The 23592-nt window shown below is 32.7% G+C and overlaps 2 protein-coding genes across 2 annotated transcripts in view; one reads left to right on the forward strand and one right to left on the reverse strand.

Moving 5' to 3' along the window:
* Mtmr7 (myotubularin related protein 7) overlaps positions 1–4639 on the forward strand; it is a 108577-nt gene extending 103938 nt beyond the window's left edge. The window contains exon 14 of the mRNA XM_047549955.1: positions 1–4639. Within this exon, the coding sequence (XP_047405911.1) occupies positions 1–366 (366 nt within the window). The 3' untranslated portion in view covers positions 367–4639.
* Vps37a (VPS37A subunit of ESCRT-I) overlaps positions 4404–23592 on the reverse strand; it is a 26236-nt gene continuing 7047 nt past the window's right edge. The window contains exons 3-12 of the mRNA XM_047549956.1: positions 23083–23197; positions 22440–22540; positions 15350–15575; positions 13605–13675; positions 12605–12732; positions 12463–12521; positions 12318–12386; positions 8431–8574; positions 7056–7136; positions 4404–5006 (exon numbers count right to left, since the gene is read on the reverse strand). Of these exons, the coding sequence (XP_047405912.1) occupies positions 7056–7136; positions 8431–8574; positions 12318–12386; positions 12463–12521; positions 12605–12732; positions 13605–13675; positions 15350–15575; positions 22440–22540; positions 23083–23197 (994 nt within the window). The 3' untranslated portion in view covers positions 4404–5006. The remainder of the gene's footprint in view (positions 5007–7055; positions 7137–8430; positions 8575–12317; positions 12387–12462; positions 12522–12604; positions 12733–13604; positions 13676–15349; positions 15576–22439; positions 22541–23082; positions 23198–23592) is intronic.

Genomic DNA, 23592 nt, shown 5'->3' on the forward strand with positions numbered 1-23592 from the left:
AGGCTGGAAAAAATTCAGAAAGTCCAGTTAAATCACATTACAGTGAAGAGTAATAAACAAAGTGAACCCAGCAAACACTCAGGGTTTTCTACCTCAGAAAACAGCACAGCCAACACTCCCCAGGATTACAGTGGGAATATGAAATCATTTCCATCCCGAAGCCCTTCACAGGGTGATGAAGATTCTGCTCTGATTCTAACTCAAGACAATCTGAAAAGCTCAGATCCAGATCTGTCAGTGAACAGTGATCAAGAGTCTGGGGTGGAGGATTTAAGCTGCCGGTCTCCAAGTGGTGGTGAGCGTGCACCGAGTGAAGACAGTGGTAAGGACCGGGATTCTGATGAAGCTGTGTTTCTCACTGCCTGAAGTTTCCCTTTGGAGTTCCAAAGTGAAGGACAATCAAGAAACACTTCCAAAAATAAGGGCATGGTGCAATTTTGAATAAAAATAACCTAGGATATGGGACATGTCATTGAGAATTGTAAAATGTAGCTATGAAAATGGAAAAACTGTCCAACTCTTAGTTTATTTAGATGTTGAAGAACAGGAAGTAGCCACTTCTTTTATTAAATATAAGGAAAAATTATTCATCATTTTGAAACTCATTCTAGACTATTAAAATTGTATTCACTGCAAAGCAATTCCTTCTGTCATCACATGAGGTTACCAATATAAATCTTCCTTGTCATAGCATGCATCTCCTCAAAAAGCCCCTTGACCTTCTTTCCTCACACTTGTTATGGTCTTGAATCCCTACTCTTATTTCACTTCCAGTTGCATAATTTGTGTTTTCTATCTTCTGACCCTATTATCAGTATTTCTAAAAATAGGGCATGTTGATGAGATATAACATTTTTGGTTAATGTCTTATATTCTTATGGAGTTTTGAAATTGTTTAAACTTATCTTTCAGGTATAATAATCACTTTAACTTTTCCTTAGATAATATATTTTGAATTGTTGATAATTTTGTTGCTCTTCTCTGGAATCTCTTTGTTTCTCATCATTTAAAAAAAATGAAAAAACTTATAACTTACTTTTTCTCTAAGATGGGTCTAATACCTAATAAAGTAGAAGCAACATTCACTCTCTGGCTCTTACATATGAATTCAAATCATATTTGCTTTCTTAATAACAACCTTTCATTACTATTCCAGAGACTACACTATCAAGACTGAGCCAACCACCAGCCTGATTCCTGAAGTATAATATTGTAAAAATTAGTAGGGTAAAATATCAACGAGGGCAAATCCCAGTTAAGACAGCCAAATTCTCTAGTCTTAAATAGGATTTGCCCTGTATTTTGCTAAAAAGCAGAACTTTACTAGGTAACCAGAACTTTTGATTTGAAGGAACCTAGTAAAGTTGTCATGTTTGAATAGAGAGAAATAATATTCACAAGGTATGACTTTGAAATATTAGTTCTAGAATGTAGAAGGATTAAACTTACTTTTAATAACTTACATCAATATTTTAAATGTGAATTTTTTTATTGGCGAATATATTACATTTTGCAAAAATGGGATAAGATGAAGAAAAAAGGCAAGAAAGTGACATTGCTGAAATCTGTAGTTTGAAAGGTTTGGGGCATAGTAATATACATAAATGAAATTATACAGTATAATTGTTAACTGTGTGCATATTTAAAAATAGAAATTATTTTAATATACTAAAGACATGTAATATAAAATACTCTTTTAATGTTAAAAAAAAGCAAGTACATTCTTTAAGAATACAAAATCTGAGTATTTTCTGCTGAGTAGTTCCCAAATTAAATACAAGGAAAGGCCATTCATTTTCTGTAATATATGTATATAATAGAGAATACCCTCCTAATAAATACTTAGGATATAGAGTCAGTGGCTTTTACATTTTTATAACATATGTAATTCACTTCATACCATTCTTGTAGTTATCTACTTTTAGAAACATTTTTGCCTAAAACTGAGGGTGTAACTTTAATTTTTTCCAGTTGGGAGTGTAAGTCTATAAAAACAATACTTTTTAAAAAATGAAATAGTATCTATGCCAAAAAGGACTATGCATTTATTTGGGAAAGCAAATAGTCTAATTTGATACATTAAATTTTAATTTTATAATGTGACCTCTTCCATCAGAGCCATAAATTTTTAGTTCCCTCAATCTTTTTATAAAACATTATGTGTTCACTTATTCTACTTATTAAAAGTAACTAACATTGAACTCTATATAAAAGGTTACATTTACTGCTTATTAAATGTTCATTGTGCTTTCACAGAGCCTTGAAAGAACACCCTCAATCCAACAAGACTAAATGCTCTTAACACTACATTTTTATTTTAAATCAAACTGCAATCAGGAAGTGTTTTATTATTTAGGGCAGTGATTTAAAGCAAAGGGAATGAAGTGATATGTAACTGATATGGGCATATTACTTCTTAACTAGTAATTAGGGTTCAAGTGATTTGTTATTGAGTGATATTAAGGTAAATTTGATAGAACTAGGTAAGAATTTTGATCATAATTAAGCAAACCAACAATTGACCTTTTTTTATAGAATAAAGGAAGGTAAGGAAAAGTACGGGGAAATGCTAGAATAAACATTTATTCTTTAAGACCACATAAATCTGAGCTATCTTTCAATTTAATCATATATAGATTATGATTAAACCTTATTTGTCCAACAAACTCTATCCTAATAAAAATTCTCTAGGCTATTCCTAGAAATTTCATTCAACTTTAAAATGGTTATCTTTAATATAGTATATATCTCATTGATTTAGAACGTTCTTCTCTTTTGAGATATTAATCTTTAAATCTTTATCCATAATGAATCTCTGTCCTAGATAGTCTATTAAACTCCTAAGTTTTCCTCTGTAATTTTGATTTCCATCTAGTCTTCTATTATATAGTAAAGTAAAATGAGAATATTTACCCTGGCATGTATATCTATAACCAATTTTTACAAAGAAATATAGCCAAAACATTAGGCAAAACATCATTTAAGTTTATTGCAGTCATGGAACTCAAATTCACTCAGGCATAAATTCTTTCCAGCCTAAATGACATACATAACCTATAGCTGAACTAAATAATCAATTTGTATAATGCAGATAATTGTGATCAAACTTCTTTATTTAATGACTGGTTAAGAGGTTATCTGATAAATTAATTGAAGTAAATTATGTATATACATATATACTTTTATTTCGGCAGAACAGGAGGTAGATGAGCACCTAAATACCTAAACCATGTCTGAGTTATCTTTATATGGTATTTCCACAATGCCTTATTTTTAGTAGGTGCTTAATAAAATTTGTAGATCAAATGAATTAATGCTATTTTAGAAGGGCTCTGTTCTGCTGGCCTCTTGTTCTGGGATATACCTATTTCCAAGAAAGCTACCTGATTTATTTGTAAAAGTTTGGGAATGCTATATCTTCTAGTTACTGTAGTGATTGTTGTGAATATTAATGTCTGATGGCCAATGCTATCACACCAGATATTGTCACATACAATAAGGAAAGTTCTGAATGCCCAAAAGACTTTCACAAATTTGACACACTGACCTTTACCTCATTATCTCACCTACAAACCAGGAATAATTTTATCTTCTTCTGGGCATTTTGAAGATTAAATAGCATGCCCTTGGCACAGTGCCAACAAGACAGGCAATTAATAAAAGCTATTTTCTGCATCCAACAGAAAATACTTTTTTAGTCCATGTGAATATTTATCTACAAACATAGACTAAGTATTAAGTATTTTTCAATTCTAATAAGTCTTTCCCCTAAAACTCTACTGCTAAAGATATGTATAAGAAAGAGAAAAATGAAGACAAGATAATCTGTACTGTATGCAAATGTTGAAATGATAATCACAGGGGGATGAAATTTAAGCAAAAATATGCACTAGGTTGTTTTGTGATTTAGGTACTAGCTTACCAAGCCTCAGATATATAGTTCAAGATTTTCTCCCTTCAGAGTCTTTTAGGGCTATCCATAGAATATGTTCATTTGGTGACATGGCATAGAAGCAAATTACTGAACACAGTACAAATGGAGAGAAAAATTCATTTAAATTCATTCAAAATTAGGACTGCTTAAAAATCTAAATATTACTTTTACTATTACTATAAAACTTTTCTCAGGAAAATTTAATTTACAAAACAGTAAGGAAAATTCATTGATTTTTTTTTGCATCTATTTTTATTAACAAAAAGATTGTTTTTAACATTAGGAATTTAGAACACATATCCATCCTACAACAAACCCATCAGATACTTATGTTTTAAGAATTAGCCTGCAAGTTTGTTTTGGACTGGTTTATATGAAGCCAGTCATTTTCTTAAGTAAAATATTTATTTAACTGTATTGCAACATAAATGTATCTTTAGTTGTAAAAATAAAACAATATATGAACAGCTGGTTTACTCTTTTGATTTATTGTTGGTATTAAAAGTTACTTACTTGAGATGGCACATTGTCAGGTCTGATGTTTCCTGACACTATGAATATTAAAAACAATTTGCCCTTGAAAGTTTTATCATCCAGAAAGAAAGAAAGAAAGAAAAAAAGAGAAAAGTCTTTCCACAGTTGAAAATTTCTTCAAAAAAGGTTGAGAGGAAAATAATCTAAATAGCACACCGTTCTTGATAAAGAAATGAGGCAGCTTTGAATTAAAACTACAAATTTAAATGTTTTATAAAGTACTGAAAACTAGCTAAAATTACATGCATAGGCATTTAATCAATAATAAGAGGAATAGCAGCAGAACTTAAATGATAGAGTTTATCAACAATAAATAAACATTTTTAGTGCAAATAGTGCAGAAAATTTTCCCAAAGCAAAGATCATAGCAATCATTTTGATCTATACAAAATCAGTCTCAGTTCTGTGTACAATCTATATAGTATATCTGAATTCAGCCCCCATGATGAAATGCCAATTTGCAAATCATAAATATAAAACAATGTGCTTAAGTTTTATGTTCCATTTTCCTCTTGGCAGTTCACGTTTTCAGGAAAATCTAGAAAGAAAAGAAAATTTTAAAAATCTGAGATTTAATTTGAGGTGATAAATTTTCATCCCTTTACATTCTCTTCCAAAATTTTCCTATCACTTGATTATGAGGGAACAGGGGTAAGGAAAAAATTTTAGTATGTTTGTGTAAATTAGCAATTACTCAGTGTCTACTTTCTTCTCAGGCTGTGGGGAATGCAACTTGGTATCTGCAGACAGGGAATTTACAATGTGATTAGAAATAAGATACAAAACAATTCCTGCCAGACTTGGCATAAGTAAAGTACAAGGAGTTAGAATTATTTGAACTGGAGATAAGAAATTCCAGTCACTTCCTTCCTTTGTATTATATATTATACCTCTTACTACATAAATAAGCATATAACAATTAGAAATCAGTTAGATATTTCTTTAGTATGATATTGGCTTAAATAAAACATGAAGCCCACTTCCTTTTTTAGAGAACTTACAATGCTCCTTTAAAGTCCACTCTTTTAGCCTGGTTTACTGGGCAGAGGACCACATGACACTAATTATCAAGCCAAGCTGATTAGGCCAGGATGGGTATCTCACCCATCTCTTCCCTGGGAATTTGTGTTAGCATGCCAGAGACTCTTGTTTTCTCAAATGGCTGCTTGAACTGCAGATTTGATATAATCAGTATGAGGGAAGCAATGGTTGAGGGGTAAATTGAGAGAGAAGAAAGTGCTAGGGATATAGTTTAGTGGTAGAGTACATGATAAGCATGCAAAAGATCATGGGTTTGATCCTAGTACCCCAAAAAACAAAAAATGAACAAACAACAACAGATGCAACAATGAGAAACAAGTAGCCCTCGAAAGCATGAAGAAAGAAGGAGCTATTTTGGTTAAGTGGCTCCTAGAGTTTTCACAGGTGACTGAGCTGTACTTTCTTCACTTCAGCTCTATAATGTATCCCTGCATTATCTAACTACATAGGTTTTTTTTTTTTTTTGTGAAGGGGGCAGGGGTAGCAGGGATGGAACTCAGGGGCACTCAACCACTGAGCCACATCCTCAGTCCTATTTTTTGTATTTTAATTAGAGACAGGGTTTCACTGAATTGCTTAGTGCCTCAGTGTTGCTAAGACCAGCTTTGAACTAGCAATCCTCCTGCCTCAGCCTCCCAAGCCACTGTGATTACAGGCACGTGCCACTGTGCCTGGCTACCTAGGTTTTTACTTAATCTTGCTAGGGTGAGATTTGCTTATTCAACCAAATCATTCTTAAAACAAAACAGGCGGGGAGGAAAAAGGACAGACTCTTACCAGTTAAGAACATGAACAAAGAGTGGTAGAAGGAAGAATATGACATGTAAGACAACATAGGGAGAAAATGGCAAATTAAATTGGATGATTTGAAATATATGCCAGATTATGGAAACAGTAAAACCACAGAGAAATCTGACATTGCAGGTTCATTACAGGTTCTGGAGAAGAGATATTTTATGACAGAAATGGTACTTTAGGAAAACCATTCTGTTAGTGCTGTATAGGAAGGAAAACCCTAAAGTCAGAGGGATTAGCCAGAAAATCACTTGAATAATCTTGGTGTGAGATGGAAAAGAGAAAGACTGCAAAACCAAAAGTTCTTTTTTGATAGTAGGGATTGAACCCAGGGGTGATCACCAAACTACATCTGAACTTTTTTTTTTTTTTTAATTTTGAGGCAAGGTCTCACTAAGTTGTTGAGGCTGACTTTGAGCCTGTGATTTTTCTGCCTGAGTCTCCTGGGTCACTAGGATTACATCTGAAAGGAAGCCGAGTAATACGGCACATTCCATACTTTGAAAGAAATCAACACTTAACTTATAATTCTACATAAGGAGTTATCTGGTGTTGAAACAACATTTCACCTAAGCAAATATACTGTGGAAATATCCAAAAGATTTCTAGTGAATACATGCTTATTTATACAAGACCATTTAATATGTAATACAAAGCATTCTATATGTTACATAGTACAGTCTGAACGAGCACTGTTATTAACATTTACTTATGCAATAGCCTTGAGACGTCAACCTGAAATGCAATTTACCTATAGTGGAGCATGAAATTGGCTGTGCATTGCTATCACCTGTTGAAGTTTCTCTTCCTTGGCTCTTCTACAGTGGCAAATCTAGAAGATAAATTATTTAAAATATCAGTCACATCTCCAAAAATGTGCCTATTACTTCTTACATTATGATGTAATCCTTTTATCCAATGGACACTATTTCAAGTTTTGGATGTTTAAAGTAGCTATTCCTCAGAATTCAAGAATCCAAAAAGCCATTTATTTAAAAGATAGCTTTTGCCTGCAAATTCCAGAATGCAATACAAATCCTGATCCTTTATATTAATTCTTATTATTTAATTTAAAAATATCTGTGTCTTAAAAATATAACCAAAGGCCAAATATTTCTCTGACAGGTGGATGATGATACATAATGGGGGTTTGGGGGTTGGTAAAAGAAGAATGCAGGAACTTTGGATTGTGTAGAGGGAAATGGGGAGGTTGGGGGTGGGGAAAGGAAAGACAGTGAACTGAGAGACATTATTACCCTATGTACATGTATGATTACACGAATGGTGTATATCTATACTGTGTACAACCATAGAAATGAAAAGTTGTACTCCATTTGTGTACAGTGAATCAAAATGCAGTCTGTAAAAATAAAAAAAAGAAAAAAATGGAAATAATTAAGTCCTGATTAATCAGGAAAATTTAGCAAATACAAACTTAAGGTGTAGTTATGTAGTACAAAATAATAGACCAGAAGTCAATGCCTTACTACTATAACATAGGCAAGTCACTAACTCTATGAACTTCAGTTTTCTTTCATAAAACTTGCAGATGATAAAAATCAGCCACACCTGCATATAAAAAGACATGTTTCTCATGTCTTATAATTACCAATAAAAGACTATTTTAAAAATATGCTTAGAGAAATTTTGTAAACATTTAGGACTTTACTAAAGGACAAGAAACTATAATGCAGACTTTTTTGTTTTTTCTTTAAATACAATGGAAATATCAGAACAGAAACTGAAAATATTAATTATTTTTAAATGTTTTTAATCTATATATTATTCTCATTAAACAACTTGTGAAAATGGTTGTTATTGAGGAGTATACTGTAACTGTTAACTAGAACAAGGCTGAATTATTAGCTTCCACAGAATGGTACAGAACTATCATTTTTCAAACAGAACTGTTATTTGATTTACCTTCTTGTACACTCAGAACAAGCAGGTTTAATGTGATAGTGAGAATGGGGTGTTGCTATCCTTCTCAATAGAGGCTCTTCAGATTCCTCTCATAGCACTCAAATCCCCAGCTCAGTAATGTGCTGATGTGTTTTACTCATGGATATAGTTAAGTAATTTGATATTATGTTGTCACTCATCCTCAACTGAAGAGTATTACATACTGTTCTCTTTTCCATGAAGCTACTGAGAAAATCGTCTATTTCAGTTTTTCCTTCCAAGAAATCTTCAGCGATATTATCAGATTCTTCTTCAGCTTCATGTGCAGCTACTTTCAATCTTGCCTGTAGGGCACTTGCACTACAACTCTGGGGGAAACAAACAAACAAACAAACAAACTCTCTCTCTCTATATATATATATATCAAACACTATTTTTGTTTATTAAAAAAAATACTCCTTAGAGGGAAATGAAGTAGAGGTATCAAGAAGCATTTACTAGAAGCCTTACCTAGTAGCCTCAGTTTGAGAAAATCTGCTACCCTATAATGTCCACCTAGGTCCTTAGCTATTGTTTATAAGGTAGATACCTAACAAGAAAAACCAATCCACTGGCTGCAAATTACTAAATGAGAAACTGGGCAAATCATTGTACTTTCCTGGGAACTCTGGAATTAAATGCTTGCGGGAAGCATCCTCTAAGATGACCCCTTAAGGACCTCTTCCTGGTATTCCTGCTTTTGTTTAATCCTCTGTCCTGGAGTGTGGGCTGGACCTAGTGACTCACTTCTCATGAATACAATATGGCAAAAATGATGGGATTAAATTTAACGAAAGAGGTGGAAGACTTGTACACCAAAAACCAACTGCTGGAAGAAATTAAAAGCTTAAGTAGAAAGAGATCTCGTGTTCATGGGCTGGAAGATTTAATATGATTAAGGTGACAATACTAACCAAAGTGTTCTACAGATGCAATGTAATTGCTATTAAAATCACATTGGCAATTTTTTGAGAAATAGAAAAACCCATCCTAAAATTTATATGGAATCTCATGAGACCCAAAATAAGCAAAAAATTTTGAAAAAGAACAAAGTTGGACAATTTATATTTTCTGATTTAAAAAGTTACAAAGTCACATTAATCAAAATAGTGTGGTACTGACATAAAAACATAGAGCAATGGAAGAGAAGAGAGAGCCAAAATAAACTCTCATATGTATGATCAAATGGTTTTTGACAAGGGTGCCTAGTCCATTCAACAGGAAAAGGACAGTCTTTTCCAAATAAATGATGCTAGAAAAACTGGCAATCCACATGCAAAAGAATAAATTTAGAATCCTACCTTATTTCATATACAAAAATTAACTCAAAGAGGACAAAGCTCTAAATGTAGGAAGTAAAACTATTTTGATTAGCCATCCTAGTGTGTATAGAGTATATCACATACAGGACTATCCAGTAATGCACCATTTTCTTATCACCCTTGCTAAAACTGATTATCAAGTCTTACAAGTTTGGCTCACAAGGATGATGTTTGATTTTGTTTCTTATAAAAAAGTAAAATATCACATATGTTCAAATGCTTCCACTTACTTATTCACTAAATAATGAGTATCTATTAAGTGCCAAACACTAGACCAAGTACTGGGTAATATAATAAAATAGGAGAGGTCTGCACTCTAGTACCCCATCGTGTAATATAGTTTTTAAATGTGTAAAATATGCATAATCTCCAGAGCATCTTGAGTGAACACATCTAGGGAAAAGCCCCAGAATCAAGATATTTATTTTGTGTGTGAATTTTTTATTTTTTTAAGTGTTTCAAGAATCACTTCAGGTAATTCCTCTATAAACTTTCAGGGGTCAAAATAACAGTTAAACAGAATCTTTACTGGACATGTGTATTTCTTCTCTTGTGAGTTTCTTGTTTTCTTCTTCACTTTTCATTGACCATTGCCATTAATAGTTGTTTGTCACAAATTGCTACACACATTTGTTCTCTTTCATATTTCACTTTTGATTTTACAATTTTTGAAATTAAAAAATTATTTTGTACATAATGAAACATCAATTTTCCTTTATGCTTCTTCCTCTTACAATGCTCAGAAAAGTTTTTCTCACTGTAATTTTAAATAACAACAATAAAACTCCTAGAGAGATAGTTGACTGTTTATGGTTTCCAAAAGAAAGTTTTTGTACAAATCTATATGCTATATGTATAATGATCTTACTTTCTGTAAATGGACACTAGACAACCAAGTATATAATTTATTGAATCCTCAATTTTCTCTAATGAATCATTCACATATATGAGTCTATTTCTGAACTATATGAAACTATTTTTCTATAAAAACTACTACATCATTTTAAATCATGAGGTTTTACAGTGTATTTTGATAGTGGAAAGGGGCAGTCTTTTCCATTATTTCCTTTTTATTTTTTCCTACTTTTACCCATTTAGTCTTTCAGATGAACTTTAGAATAAATCCATTAAGATGTTTTTAAAAAATACTTCTAAGAATTTGGTTTTAACTATATGTATACATATTTAAATGTTTTTAGTTGTAGATGGACACAATACCTTTATTTTATTTATTTAATCATTTATTTTAATGTGGTACTGAGGATCAAACCCAGTGCTCTACCACTGATCTACAACCCCAGACAATAAGTTTATAAATATTTGGGGAAGAATGCAGTGTTTAGAACATAGTATCTTTCATTCCATGAATATTCTGTGTTGCTCTAAATAGTCTTAGAAAATAGCTCAAGACTTCTTTCATGTCATTAAATAAAGTTTACTAATTTACTTCATCAGGTTCAGTTCTAAGTATTTTATAATTTTGTTGCTATTATAAAAGCTTTTTTTCCTCTGTTTCATTTTGGAGTACTAATTGCTAGAACTAATTGCTAGAACACATGGTGAAAATTTTCTTCTCTCTCTAGGATTATTGATTGCTTATTTTTTGGTAAACAACTATTTCACCTCATCTTTTCTAGTGTACCTTTTACTTCTCCTGCCTAAAAGTGATCAGAACTTCCTAAGCAATATTATGCAGCTGTGACAATGGGGCACTACTCTCTTATTCCCAACATTAATGAGATTCTGGAAATGTTCAGTAATTAAATGTGATGTTTACACTTGATTTCTAACTTTTTTTGTCAAATAAAAATTAGTTTATATTCTTAGTTTACTAAGAGTTTATAAAAGGAATGATGTTAACTATTATTAAAAACTTCTTTAACATCTACTAATTTCCAATATGAATCTAAGACTATTTCAGTTGATTTTCACACATTTTCTGAGAGGCAGGATTGCTTAGGTTTGACTCTGATCCCTAAAACTTTCTATAAAATGGAAAATAGTGAATAGTAACAATATCTGTCTTGTAGGATTTGGGGTAATAATAGGCCAATATATATGAATATCCTGGTGCAGTGTAAGACACACATTAATTGCTCAATATTAGCTACTATTCTTATTTTTTTCTAAAGGATAATCATATCTGAAATTCATTATAAATTATATTCTCCTTTATCATCTTTTTGTTTGCTCTTATTTTATTTCTATTTAATGTTTTATTACATTGGCTTTATCTTCCAAAATTTTATTTTGAAGGAAATACAATATTATTAATTATGATGACTTATTGGTAGGCAATAGAGATTATTTCCTCCATTATCTTTATTTTTAAAGGTTTATTTTTTTTCAGATATAGGCCGAATTTTATAAAATACTTTCATATATTATACTTTTCAATTTGATAACTTTCATTTAAAATATTTGTACATAAGCTTATAAGTGAGCCTGAAGTTTGTTTTTTTTTTAATTATTAGTAGGTTTTACTAAAAGTATTACACTGCTTTTATAACTTACCTAGAAGTTATTTGTGGGGCTTTTATATTTTCCTGTTTTGTAACTAAACATGGTCTGACACAAACACAAATGATTTATAGTATCTCATAACAGAACTGCCCATCTATATTTAAAGGTATCAGGCTTTGTACAGAAAGATGTCTAACAAATGGTAGCTGATAATAGTCAAAGAAATGTGGCCCATGCAAACCAGGATGAAAAGTTCTCATAGGAAAGGAAGAAAACTAGACTCTTACCTCACTAAGTTCATGCTGCCTCTGCATCTTCTTTTCAAAAGTAGATTTCATTTGTGTAAGTAATTCATACTAAAAAAGAAAATAAAATTTGGTTTAATTCTATTTTTAAATTGTATAAATGTCTTCAAAATGATCATTAACTCACCTTATCTAAAACAATTTGCCTTTTGGCTTCCAAGCTAGGTTCCAAAAGGAGATTTTTTCCTGTAAGATAAATTCTCTGGTTATTTCCAGATAAAGATCATGTTTTGCTCAGGAAATAAGAAGTTAAATAAGGGAAAACATACTTGCTAATTCCTCAATACTTTTTACCAAGTCATTCTTGTCTGTAATAATTTGTTTCAGCTGAGGCAAAGTCAGGAACTGTTCTAGCAATACTTCCTCTTGTTCATTCATATCTGTGAGTTGTGATAAACTAGAACACAAAAGAAATATGTTGTTAATGAAAATCAGTCATCTAGTATTTCTCCATGATGATAAATACTCACAAATTTTCAATTTTATTTGGTTGATAGGATTCTAAATAATTTTCATATGTACATGTAAGAAGGCTAATTATAACCTAAGAGGAATATAAAACATTAACCATACTGGAAAGTAGATGTGGGAGATTCTATAGGACAACCAACCAAGTTCTTCAATAAATACATAATAATCTATGTATAAAATACATATATATATATATGTCCATGTATAAGTGTGTATTTGTACTTATGTAAATACATTTATTTACGTGTAGGTATAGGTATATGTAAGTATACGTGTGTGTATAAAGGCAGAGAGAAATGGTTCATTAAGATACTTAAGAAAGCTAGCATTCAAATACAGTAGGTACACTTTTTTTCTGAATCCTGATTCAAACAAACTACCAACAAAAAAATTTACTTAATAAAATATTGGAGCAACAAGGTAACATTAAAGAATTATTATCATTAAGGAACAATGAAAGATCTAAATAGGCCAAGATACATTTTGAAATAATTAGGTATAAATATATCGAGAAATAATTTTCAAAGAATGAAAGTGACAGGAAAAAAAAAAAAGATTTGTTACCTTAGTAACTAATATTTCACTCTGAGCATATAGAAAAATTCCTCGGTATAGACTACTCACTCAGTAAATGTAACCTGTAGTAGCTAAAATTGATTTAAAAATTATCCCCCTAAGACAATCACAATATAGGGATAGTGAAGATTTCTTAATCTTTTCATTTAAATATGAATATGAAATGATAATCTGGTTTATATTTACAAATAAAATATATCCCAACTTTACTCTCTTTTTTACCTTAATTCTGAGAGTTCTGGAAATGCATCAGGAACATCTGGCATCTTATAACCAAAACCATTTTGGCTTATCTAAAGAAGAATTTAAAGGGGTTAAATTTCAGCCATTTTTTTGATTGCTCCCTTTTACATATAAATAATTTTTAATCTACTACTTCCCATAACTATTTTCATGATCGTATCAGCTTTTCATTCATATGGCCCTTATGCTCCATGCTTTCCTCCTCCTTTCTTTTTATTTATTTATTTTCCCAGTGTAACTTTGTACATATAAGGTTACTTCTTATTTTTTTCTTGGTGAGGGCCTTTTAAGAGCCTGTGCTAGCTTTCTTTCATGGGCAAGTGTATGACTGTAAAATAAATCTCTTCAGAGTATCTGTAACAGGTATGGGAAATATCAGTGGATTTCATGGATATAGATGAATATATTTCTCTTAAGTGAAAGACATTAAGTATAGAAAAACTTGACAAGTTGTCAGTAATCTGAAAAGATATATCTAGGTTACATAAGATAACAAGGTAGTTAAAGATCATAGTATCCACTGTTTGAACATATGTGATTTTTTTATACTTGAACACCCTTGAAAAGTTCTCTTATAATTTTGTCAATATTCATTGCAGTTTGTTTATTAACACAGTGATAAAAAAGTCTGAAAAACAAAGTCCACTTGGGTTTATACTCTAAATGATTACAACCTTTGAAATTACTAATTTTTAATATAATAAGGTTTTACAGCGTTTAAGTATTATTATGAGTGATATTCACTAAGGGTTAAAAGGGAAAATTTTCAAATCCCTTTGAAATTTTTTTTTTTTTTTTTGTGGTGCTGGGGATTGAACCAAGGACCTTGTGCTTTTGAGAAAGCCCTCTACCAACTGAGCTATATCCCCAGCTCCCCTCTGAATGTTTTATGCACCAAATATTGGTCTCTCCTTCTGTAACATCACACATGGCAAGTAACCAGCCTCAGAACATACAGTTTTTAAACCAATGGGATGTTTGAAGCCCTTAGTATGCTATAGTAGCCCCTCCTCAATCTGACACCTGCTTCACCTACATGATCAGTCCTTGTGCTTTTGCACACACCCAACATGACAATCAGAGAAATCTATCATAGGTGGTTTTACAAAAACACCACCTGAGGTATACTGCAAAGCCTTTGTCAAGGTTATTACTCCTCACAGAATATATTATGTAGCCTCTTGTTATCCTGACAAATTCATAACCATCTTTCAAAATCTGGCCTCAAGAGCTGAGCATGGTGCTGTGTGCCTGTAATCCCAATTACTAAGGAGGCCAATCACAAGTTTGAGGCCAGGAAGACCCTGTCTAAAAATCAGGCATAAATGCATTCATTCATTTATCTGGCTAATTTTTACTAAGCATATACTATAGGCATCAGGCTTGATTTGGGCACTAGTAATAAAGTGGTAAAAAACCAGAACCACATTTTTTGTAAAGGCATCCCTACTACTAGTTCTATCTTGGTCTATGGAAGCAATGGCCATTTCTTCAACTGTATCTCCACCGTAACTCTAGCATGTCTCAAAAAGTTCCTTATTGGCCATTATTTGATTATTTGTTAGTTACCTCTTTGAGTTTGTTACTTGAAGTAGAAAAATGTTATTTAATCTTTTTTATATTTTTGTGCCTAGTTTAGAAGCTGGCACATAATAAATAATAAGTGTTTGCTGACTGAATGCATACTTCATGGGCACAAACTATAGGCTACTAAAGACACCAACCGGTGCTGAAGTGTCCGTTGTGGGAACAGGTAATGGCAGACTTGAAAGGACACCAAATGAAGGAGCAGCAGGCTTGGCTGTGGTATAACTTGATGTTGAAGAAGAAACAGTGTCAGCAACAGACAAAGAAGTGATATTCCTGTTAGCTTCTTGTGGAGGATATGGAGGAAGAAATGGAAAGCCCTGAGAAGCATAAGGAGGCATCCCACCTGGGTTACTGTACAGGCTAAAGAGAAAAAAGAGAATTAGATCAGATTTAGGTGTGAAGTATAGAAAATTATGACTACATTGTTCTAAATAACAATAATCATCATTTCTATTGACAGAACTCTGTTTTTGGTAATACTTGTTGTAATTATATGCCTGAGTTAAATATTATATAAGCTGATAAATTATAACCCCCACAAAAAGATAACTAGAGTTCGGTTTGAAAAAAAGATGACTACTCTAGAAAGCATATAATTCAAGCAGTTAAGAGTAAAAGTTAATAGGCCATTTTTGAATTTTCAGCGTTCTACTGTTATCAGTTTCCTCATAGAGTGAGCAGAGAACAACATTTAACCCAGAAACTTTATTCAAGGGGATGCTGCTTAATAACTTTCATTGTACTTGGCAAACTCTAACTGAAAGGTAAGACCACTTTTCTAGAAAATTTTGAAGAAAAATTACACATACACATGAGCTGCAAAAAATGTTAAGACATTAAAAATAGATTGATATACACATATATATTGAGTGGCATAGCATTATGCGCTGGGATTTAATTAGAGGATAATGTAGTCAGTATTTATTTTTGTAAGATAAACATTTTACTTTTAACATTTTGCAAAAAATGTTAAGACATTAAAAATAGATTGATATACACATATATATTGAGTGGCATAGCATTATGCGCTGGGATTTAATTAGAGGATAATGTAGTCAGTATTTATTTTTGTAAGATAAACATTTTACTTTTAACATTTTCCCCCTTAGAAAAGTTCAGAGTATCAATTTATTAAAAAAAAAAAAGTGGGAATTCAGGCCTTAAAGCAGACTGAGAATCAGGTAAATGCCAATATTTGAATTAATAAAGTAAGTTTATATTAGTTACATGTAAAAGGTAAAGGACTTTATAGTATGTTTAAAACATGTTTCAAAACACGTAAAGCTTAAATCATTTCTGTTGGAATACTATTATTTCATTTCACGCTACAAATTAACCTGAGTTGAAATTTTGTTGGATGAAAACAGTATTACAGATTTTGAAGCGTTTACTAGTGAACTAATTTTACCTATAAAAAAGAATAAAAAAATCTGAAAAAGAAGGGTAAAAAGGTAATAACCTTTCCATACAGCAAAATAAATTATAAGACCTTAATAATAAAAAAAAATTTTAAATCTCAGTACTGATGAATAGCTAGGCAGATTAATGGAATAAATATAAAATCCAGAAGAAGCTCAAACACGTGGGAATTAAGATGTAATAAAGGCCAAATTTCATATAAGTGAAAAACAGAACAGTCAATAGTGTTGGAATGCTTGGACAAAATTAAATTCAAGTCAGAGTTTCATATTTACAATAGGATAAAAATTTAATGGATTAAGGATTAAAATGCTTTAAAATAAATCTTAGAAGATCAGGGTGTAGCCAGATGCAGTGGCACATGCTGAAATTCCAGCAGCTTAGAAGGCTGAGGCAGGAGGACAGCAAGTTTGAGGCCAGCTACAGCAACTTAGTGAGACCCTTAGCAACTCAGCAAGACCCTGTCTTAAAATTTAAAAAGGACTAGGGATGAGGGATGTAGATGAGTGGCAAAGCACCCCTGGGTTAAATCCTCAAAACCAAAGAAGAAAAAAAAAAAATTCTTAAACTGGAAGAAATCATTGGAAAATTTAAGCTTTAAGGTGGAAACGAACTTTCTGTAATCCCAAATTCAGAAGTCATAAGAGAAAATAATGATAAATTCCATACATTAATAAAATATTTATATGACAAGTCCTTTATAAGACAAATAGGGCTGGGATTTAGCTCAGTGGTAAGAGTGCCTGCTTGGCATGCCTGAGGCCTGGTTTAGTCCTCAATACCATAAACAAATAAACAAAACAAAGGTGAAAACATTTGAAACTCACAGCACACACAGAAGATAATTTCTCTAATATAAAAAGAATTCCTACAGATAAAGGACTAACAATCCGATGACAAAGTGAAGAATAGAGGAGTACTGGTTACAGAAAAGAAAGAAAAACATCTCTAAAGCATAGAAAAAATGTTCACCTTCACTGTTAGTAAGATAAGTACAACTAAAATATGAACATCATTTTCTGCCTATAAAAAGGCAAAGATCCATTTTGATAACATCCTGTATTGGAAAAGGATATGGGGAAATAGACATTGTATATATAAAAACCTGGTACAACTACTATGGAGGGCAATTTTGCAGTATCTATCAAAGTTACAACTATGCATATGACTTCTAGAATTTATTCAACAAATATAACTCATGTTTGGGAAAACTATTTACTGTGGCACTGAGGGCAACAAAGAAGCATGATCCTATATTAGGGAAGTTTGGAAACAACAAACATCTCAATCAAAAGGACTTTTGTTAATGAATTATAGTATATCCATAAAATAAATACTTTGTGGGCATAAAGAATAATGGGAAAGTACCTTAGTTACTAACATGAAAACACGCCAAATAATAAAGCAAGGAAATAGTATGCTAAAATTTGTGTAAAAAGGACAAAGGGAGAGAACAAAATACAACACATACATAGTTCCTTGTATATGCATAAAATGCCTTAGGAAATACACACACACACACACACAACTCTGTATGTCAATAAGGAGAACAGCTAAATTGCAAGAGATCAAGAAGTAGAAGGGAGACTTTTCACTTTATACCCCCTTCACTTTTTGAATTTTAAGTCAAGGGGACTATATGATCTCTTCAAAAAGCTAAGTTAAAAAGTTTTCTGGTAAGCTTGTTTATTTCAAAGGATAGCTCATCTTTATCTTAAAAGGGTAAGTACATGATAACGAGTTATTTAACAATAATATGACCAATTCAGAGAATATCTATACTATCACTGAATTAAAGTTTCAATAATTCTAAACCAGTCTGCTTTATTTTGAACTCAGTAGCAGATAGAACTCATAAAATAATCTAAGAAACGCATTAAACTTGATTTATGCATTGTATCATAGAACTGATTTTAAATGCAGAAAGTGAATTTGTGGGCTTGTATTTTCAAAAAGGTTGAATGAATTCATAACCAACCTTACCAATAAACAACACAGGAAATACAGTTTTTGAATAAGGCATATCCAGATCTTTATTCAAAAATAAAGACTCAGGATTCTAGGATGTAGATAATAGGAAGACAAAAGGTGCAGGGGAGAAGGCTGAGGTACCTAAAGAAGTGGATAAGCTGACTAAGATTTGTAGGCAGTGTCAAAGACTTCTGAATAAGAAAAAGTTCCTGGAAATTAAGTAGAAGGATTCATAAATAAAAAAATGAAATATCAGGAAAGAGAAAATAGAATATAAACAAGCAGAATAAGAAAATTAGATACTTCTAAGAGCTATAATAAAAGGTTTAAAAAAAGTTTCATAAAGAAAAGACTGAGGTGTAGCTCAGTGGTAGAGCCCTTGTCTAGCATGGGCAAGGCCCTCCTGCATTTCATTCCCAACACAGCGGGGGAAAAAAAGAAGGAAAAAAATATAGACCCTTATTTATAGATGAGTAGTTTTTTCAGACTGCTTCTTGCCTATAGAAGTTTAAGTATCCAAAGATTTCTTTTCATTTTATACTATCTCTATCCCTTGTAGACCAAGATGATATAATTCTTTCTTTTAAAATATTCATGTTCTTATGAATCCATTTTTCATTTATTTCATCAGACAAAAGCAACCACAAGACATAGCAAGACTGCTGAAAAACAATGCTGTTAAGATTTTTAGAAGACCCTGCAGGCCTTTTTTCTTACTGGGTAGTTCTCTGAGGCAGTGCCTTGGTTCTTTTAGAAGTATTAGCAAAGGATCTTCTACCGTAATACTCTGTGTTTGAACTTTGCTTTTTAGGACATTCCTTATTTGAGACTCTGAGGAAAGCTGGGAATTAGGTGCATACTTATTTCCAATCCAGGAAGTCTTTTCTTTAACTCCTGTCTCATTTTACTACAACCAGCTAGAAGTTGGGTGGCATTTTAACACTGCCTAGAAATTTCCTCAGCTGGATCATCCAATTCACTAGGTGCATTTTCTGTTTTCCACATTATCATAAGCAACAGTGTTGGCTAACCTTTCAGTAACACAGAGCTCCCCTCCACTGTTACTGCTAACAAGTCTCTTTGAGGTCCTTCAGTCATTCACTTTCTGTGAGTACTCCAGTTTTCACCTCTGCTTCCTCCCAAAGCCACTCCCATGATCTCCATATGTGTGTGTGTGTCATAGTAGCATTCTACTTCCAGGTTCCAACATCCATCCTGGTTACTAAGGCTGCACAACATTTTACCTACAATATTATTATTTAAAACAAGGAGGACATTTTTTTTGCTCACTGATCTGCAGTCTGGGCAGAGTTCATCAGAGAAGCTCATGTATGCTGTACACACCATAGCTTGCTCTCAAGAGCTTTACCTGGGGATGTTGGCTGGAATACCTAGATGTGGCTTCTCTACGTGGCTTGGTCTTCCTTAAAGCATGAGCTGTGAACTCCCTGAGAGACAGCTATAAGAAGGCATAATGCCTTCTTTCACTTTGCTGCTAAAGTGTCATTTCCCCTACATTCTATTTGTTGAGGCAACTGCTAAGTCCTGGCCAGATTCAAGGGAGGGAAATGAGCTTTTCTTTCTTGATGGGTAAGTAGCAAATCTCTGAAAGGGCATGTGGGACCAGAAGTATTGATATGGACATTTTTGGGAAATATAATTTATGTTCCATCCAAAAAGGTTTGGAAGATACATTTTGAGACTTAAAAAAAAAATTGTTTAAATGTCTTTAACATGTTCTCACACTTGATAGTTGGTATAGTTCAAGTTCTAGGTTGGTGTGCTTTTTCACTCAGAATTTTGAAGGTACTACTCTGTTGCCTATAAGCCTCTTACTTTAGCTCAGTGGCAGAGGTGGGCAAGGATTCTACCATTGAGCTATATCCATAGCCCGAGATCTAACATTGAATAGAAAGGAAGAACGACTCAGAAGGCAAAACCAAGAATCCAAAATTATTCTGTGAAAAATCATTCCCACGAAGTTAGGCTAAGTCACAATCAAAGAAATGTTCCCAGATGGATTTCACAATTGCTATGGACCAACAGTTTCTATGGTTTTTATTTTCTCCTTTTTTGAGTGGAATGGTCTACAGTGGTTATCCTAGGCTTGCTCTACCATTATATGATGGGTATATCAGGGGCAGCACCCTTGTCATTTTAATTCACTTGTCTTCAGAACAAGAAGAATTGTGCTACTAGATTGAACACAGATGTGCTCTACCACTGAGCTACATACCTGGCCTTTAAAAGAAATTATTTTATTTTGAGGTGCTGGGCTTTTTTAAAATTTTGAGAGTCTTGCTAAGTTCCTGGGGCTGTCCTCAAACATTCAATCTCCCTGTACCACTGTGCTCAGCAAAAAAAACCTCAACTGTCCAGGAGCCTGATTTAGTTAGTAAAATCCTGGACTCCAGATAAGATCCTCATTCTATAATAAAATGAACTCTGGAAATTCTCAGGGGAGGGAATTAATATATTTTTGACTATAGGAAAGAGGTGAATTCTTGTGGCCAGGACTGTGACAGACTGTATTTTCCAAAATTGCTACCACATGATTTCCAGTCCCATATCCTCTTCTTGAACTTTGCTACTGTATTGACAGTTGGAATCTATTTCCTCTTCACCTTTCAACCTGGGTGGGACTTTAAAATGCAGAAGAAATGATGCTGAGTGACATCCATGGCTACATCAAAACATGACGCAGTTTCTTGGCTGACTGACCTCTCTCCTGGTATGCTCACCCTCAGAACCCATATTGCCAAGCTGTGAAGCAGCCCGGGTTACATGAAGAGGCCCCATATAGAGGTGTCAGCTGACAGCTTCCACTGAGGTCTCAGCCTTTGTCCAACATTAACTGCCAGACATGAGAATTAAGAGAGCCTTCAGATGATTCAACTCCCAGACTTCAAACCACACCAGCTAATGCAAAAGTGAAAGTAATCAACACCAATTCCTCACTAAATTAAAGATTCATCAAGAAAAATGTTCTCATTATTTTAACCACAATGTCTAGGGTAATTTGTTATACACCCTAAATAACTAGAACATACCTTTACTCAGGAAACTACAGGAAGAAACTAGGAGGTAGCTTTAAAAAAAGAATAAAATGAAACCCAAGAAGTCAGGAGTTCAATACAATAAAGTGGCAAAGGAAAATCCTAAGATAAGGGAAGTTCCTGGATGAGAGCTATGGAATAATCATAGAGAAGAACTTAGAATGGAAGGGAAAAAATGGAACTTTATCTGCAAGCAAAAGGAAAAACAAAAACAAAGAAACAGAAAAACCCCACAGAACCTAGAGATGGCCTGACTGTTGAGATGTGAAAAAAGGGGTAAGAGATATTTTTCAGAACTGCCCAAAGCTCTATGGAAATTTAAGATCTAAAAACACAAAATCAATGCAAAATGAGGTAACTACTAATTCCAGAAAAAAGTAAAAATGGTAACATATTTGGCTCAGAAATGGGTAATATTTAGAGTCAAAGTAATGAAAACACCAAACATGGACTTAAATAAAAATCATGATATTTCACTTGGAGGAAAAGGTGGAGAGAACTTTTTGAAAGCTAGCTTAAATTATTATAATGTAGCTATCAATTATAATAGCAGGTCAATCCATAACATCTAAAATGACAGAATTGAGAAACAGCATCATGTACTACTTATTCAGAAAAAGGAAGGTAAATGTTAGAAGAACAGTGACATAGTTGCCTCTGAAAAGTGTGGATACCTTTGAAGATTACAGGGTTATCTTTTAATATCATTCAATCTTTTAAACTACATATTGATTTCTTTTATAAGTACAAATATATTATTTGTTATAAATATACTTACTATGGAAATGCTGCTGAAGCAGGAGCTAATACTGGAGGATTCTTCCAGAACTCATCCAACAGACTTTGAATAATTTTCCCAAGATCTGAATGCATTGTAAACTGAAAGTAACAATAAGTTGTTGCATGAGTATTAAAATCACTTTTAAAAAAAGATTATAAAGTTTCATTGGCATAATGTCATTTTAAATCTTAATCCAGTTTGCATGTCAAGAACTGCCAGAAAAGCAAAGGGTTTTATGTCAAAACAACACAGTAGCAATCCATAACTTAACAACATTTTCTTATATAATCAATACTATAAGTATTTGGTAATTAGCAAATCAGGTTGGAAGTCCATTTAATCAATAATGAAGCTAAAATAATTCCATTTTTTACTATCTATGATAGTTTGAGAGTTCAAAGGTAAATACTGAGACTATATTTAAGTTACAGTCCTTTAACTTCAACCACACCATATCCAAAACTTTTAAGGCACAATCTTAATTAAACATGATATTATCTACCATGTAAAGTGAAATATTTTTTTGAAAATTACTAAATCCAAAATGAATTTTTAAATGAATTTCAGATTGCAAACATATTTAGTAGAAAAGTAATACACTTGTTATAGTACTCTGAAAAAAGTTATACCACACACGTACATTGCTTACTAATGGAGAAGTAACATACACTCCTTGCTTATCCATTAAATGATGCCGTATTGGTGGATAAACACTGATCACTGGTTTTTCCTGAGGAAATTGTGGAGGAAGTAATCTGGTAAAAAGCAAAACGAAGAAATGTTACATTATATAGTCACGATCTTAAAATAAAGTTAAAACCAAATTAAACTTTTACACTTGTACAGATTAATCATTAAGTCATAAATGCTCTATGCCTGGCACAGTAGAGTAGGCCTGTAATTACAGTGACTTGGGAGGCTGCTGCAGTAGGAGTACAAGTTCAAGGCCAGCACAGGTAAGTTTGAGGACAACCTGGTCAGCTGAGTGAAACTCTGTCTCAAAATAAAAAAAAAATAAAAAATAAAATGAGCTAGGGACATAGCTCAGAAGTAAAGTTCCCTTAGGTTCAATCCCCCCAGTACCTAACAAACAAACAACAGCAAAAAAACAAAAAACAAAAAACAAAAAACTACTAGGGTTATAAACTGA

The sequence above is a fragment of the Sciurus carolinensis genome, chromosome 4 (assembly GCF_902686445.1).
Source record: "Sciurus carolinensis chromosome 4, mSciCar1.2, whole genome shotgun sequence".
Classification (NCBI taxonomy): Eukaryota; Metazoa; Chordata; class Mammalia; order Rodentia; family Sciuridae; genus Sciurus; species Sciurus carolinensis.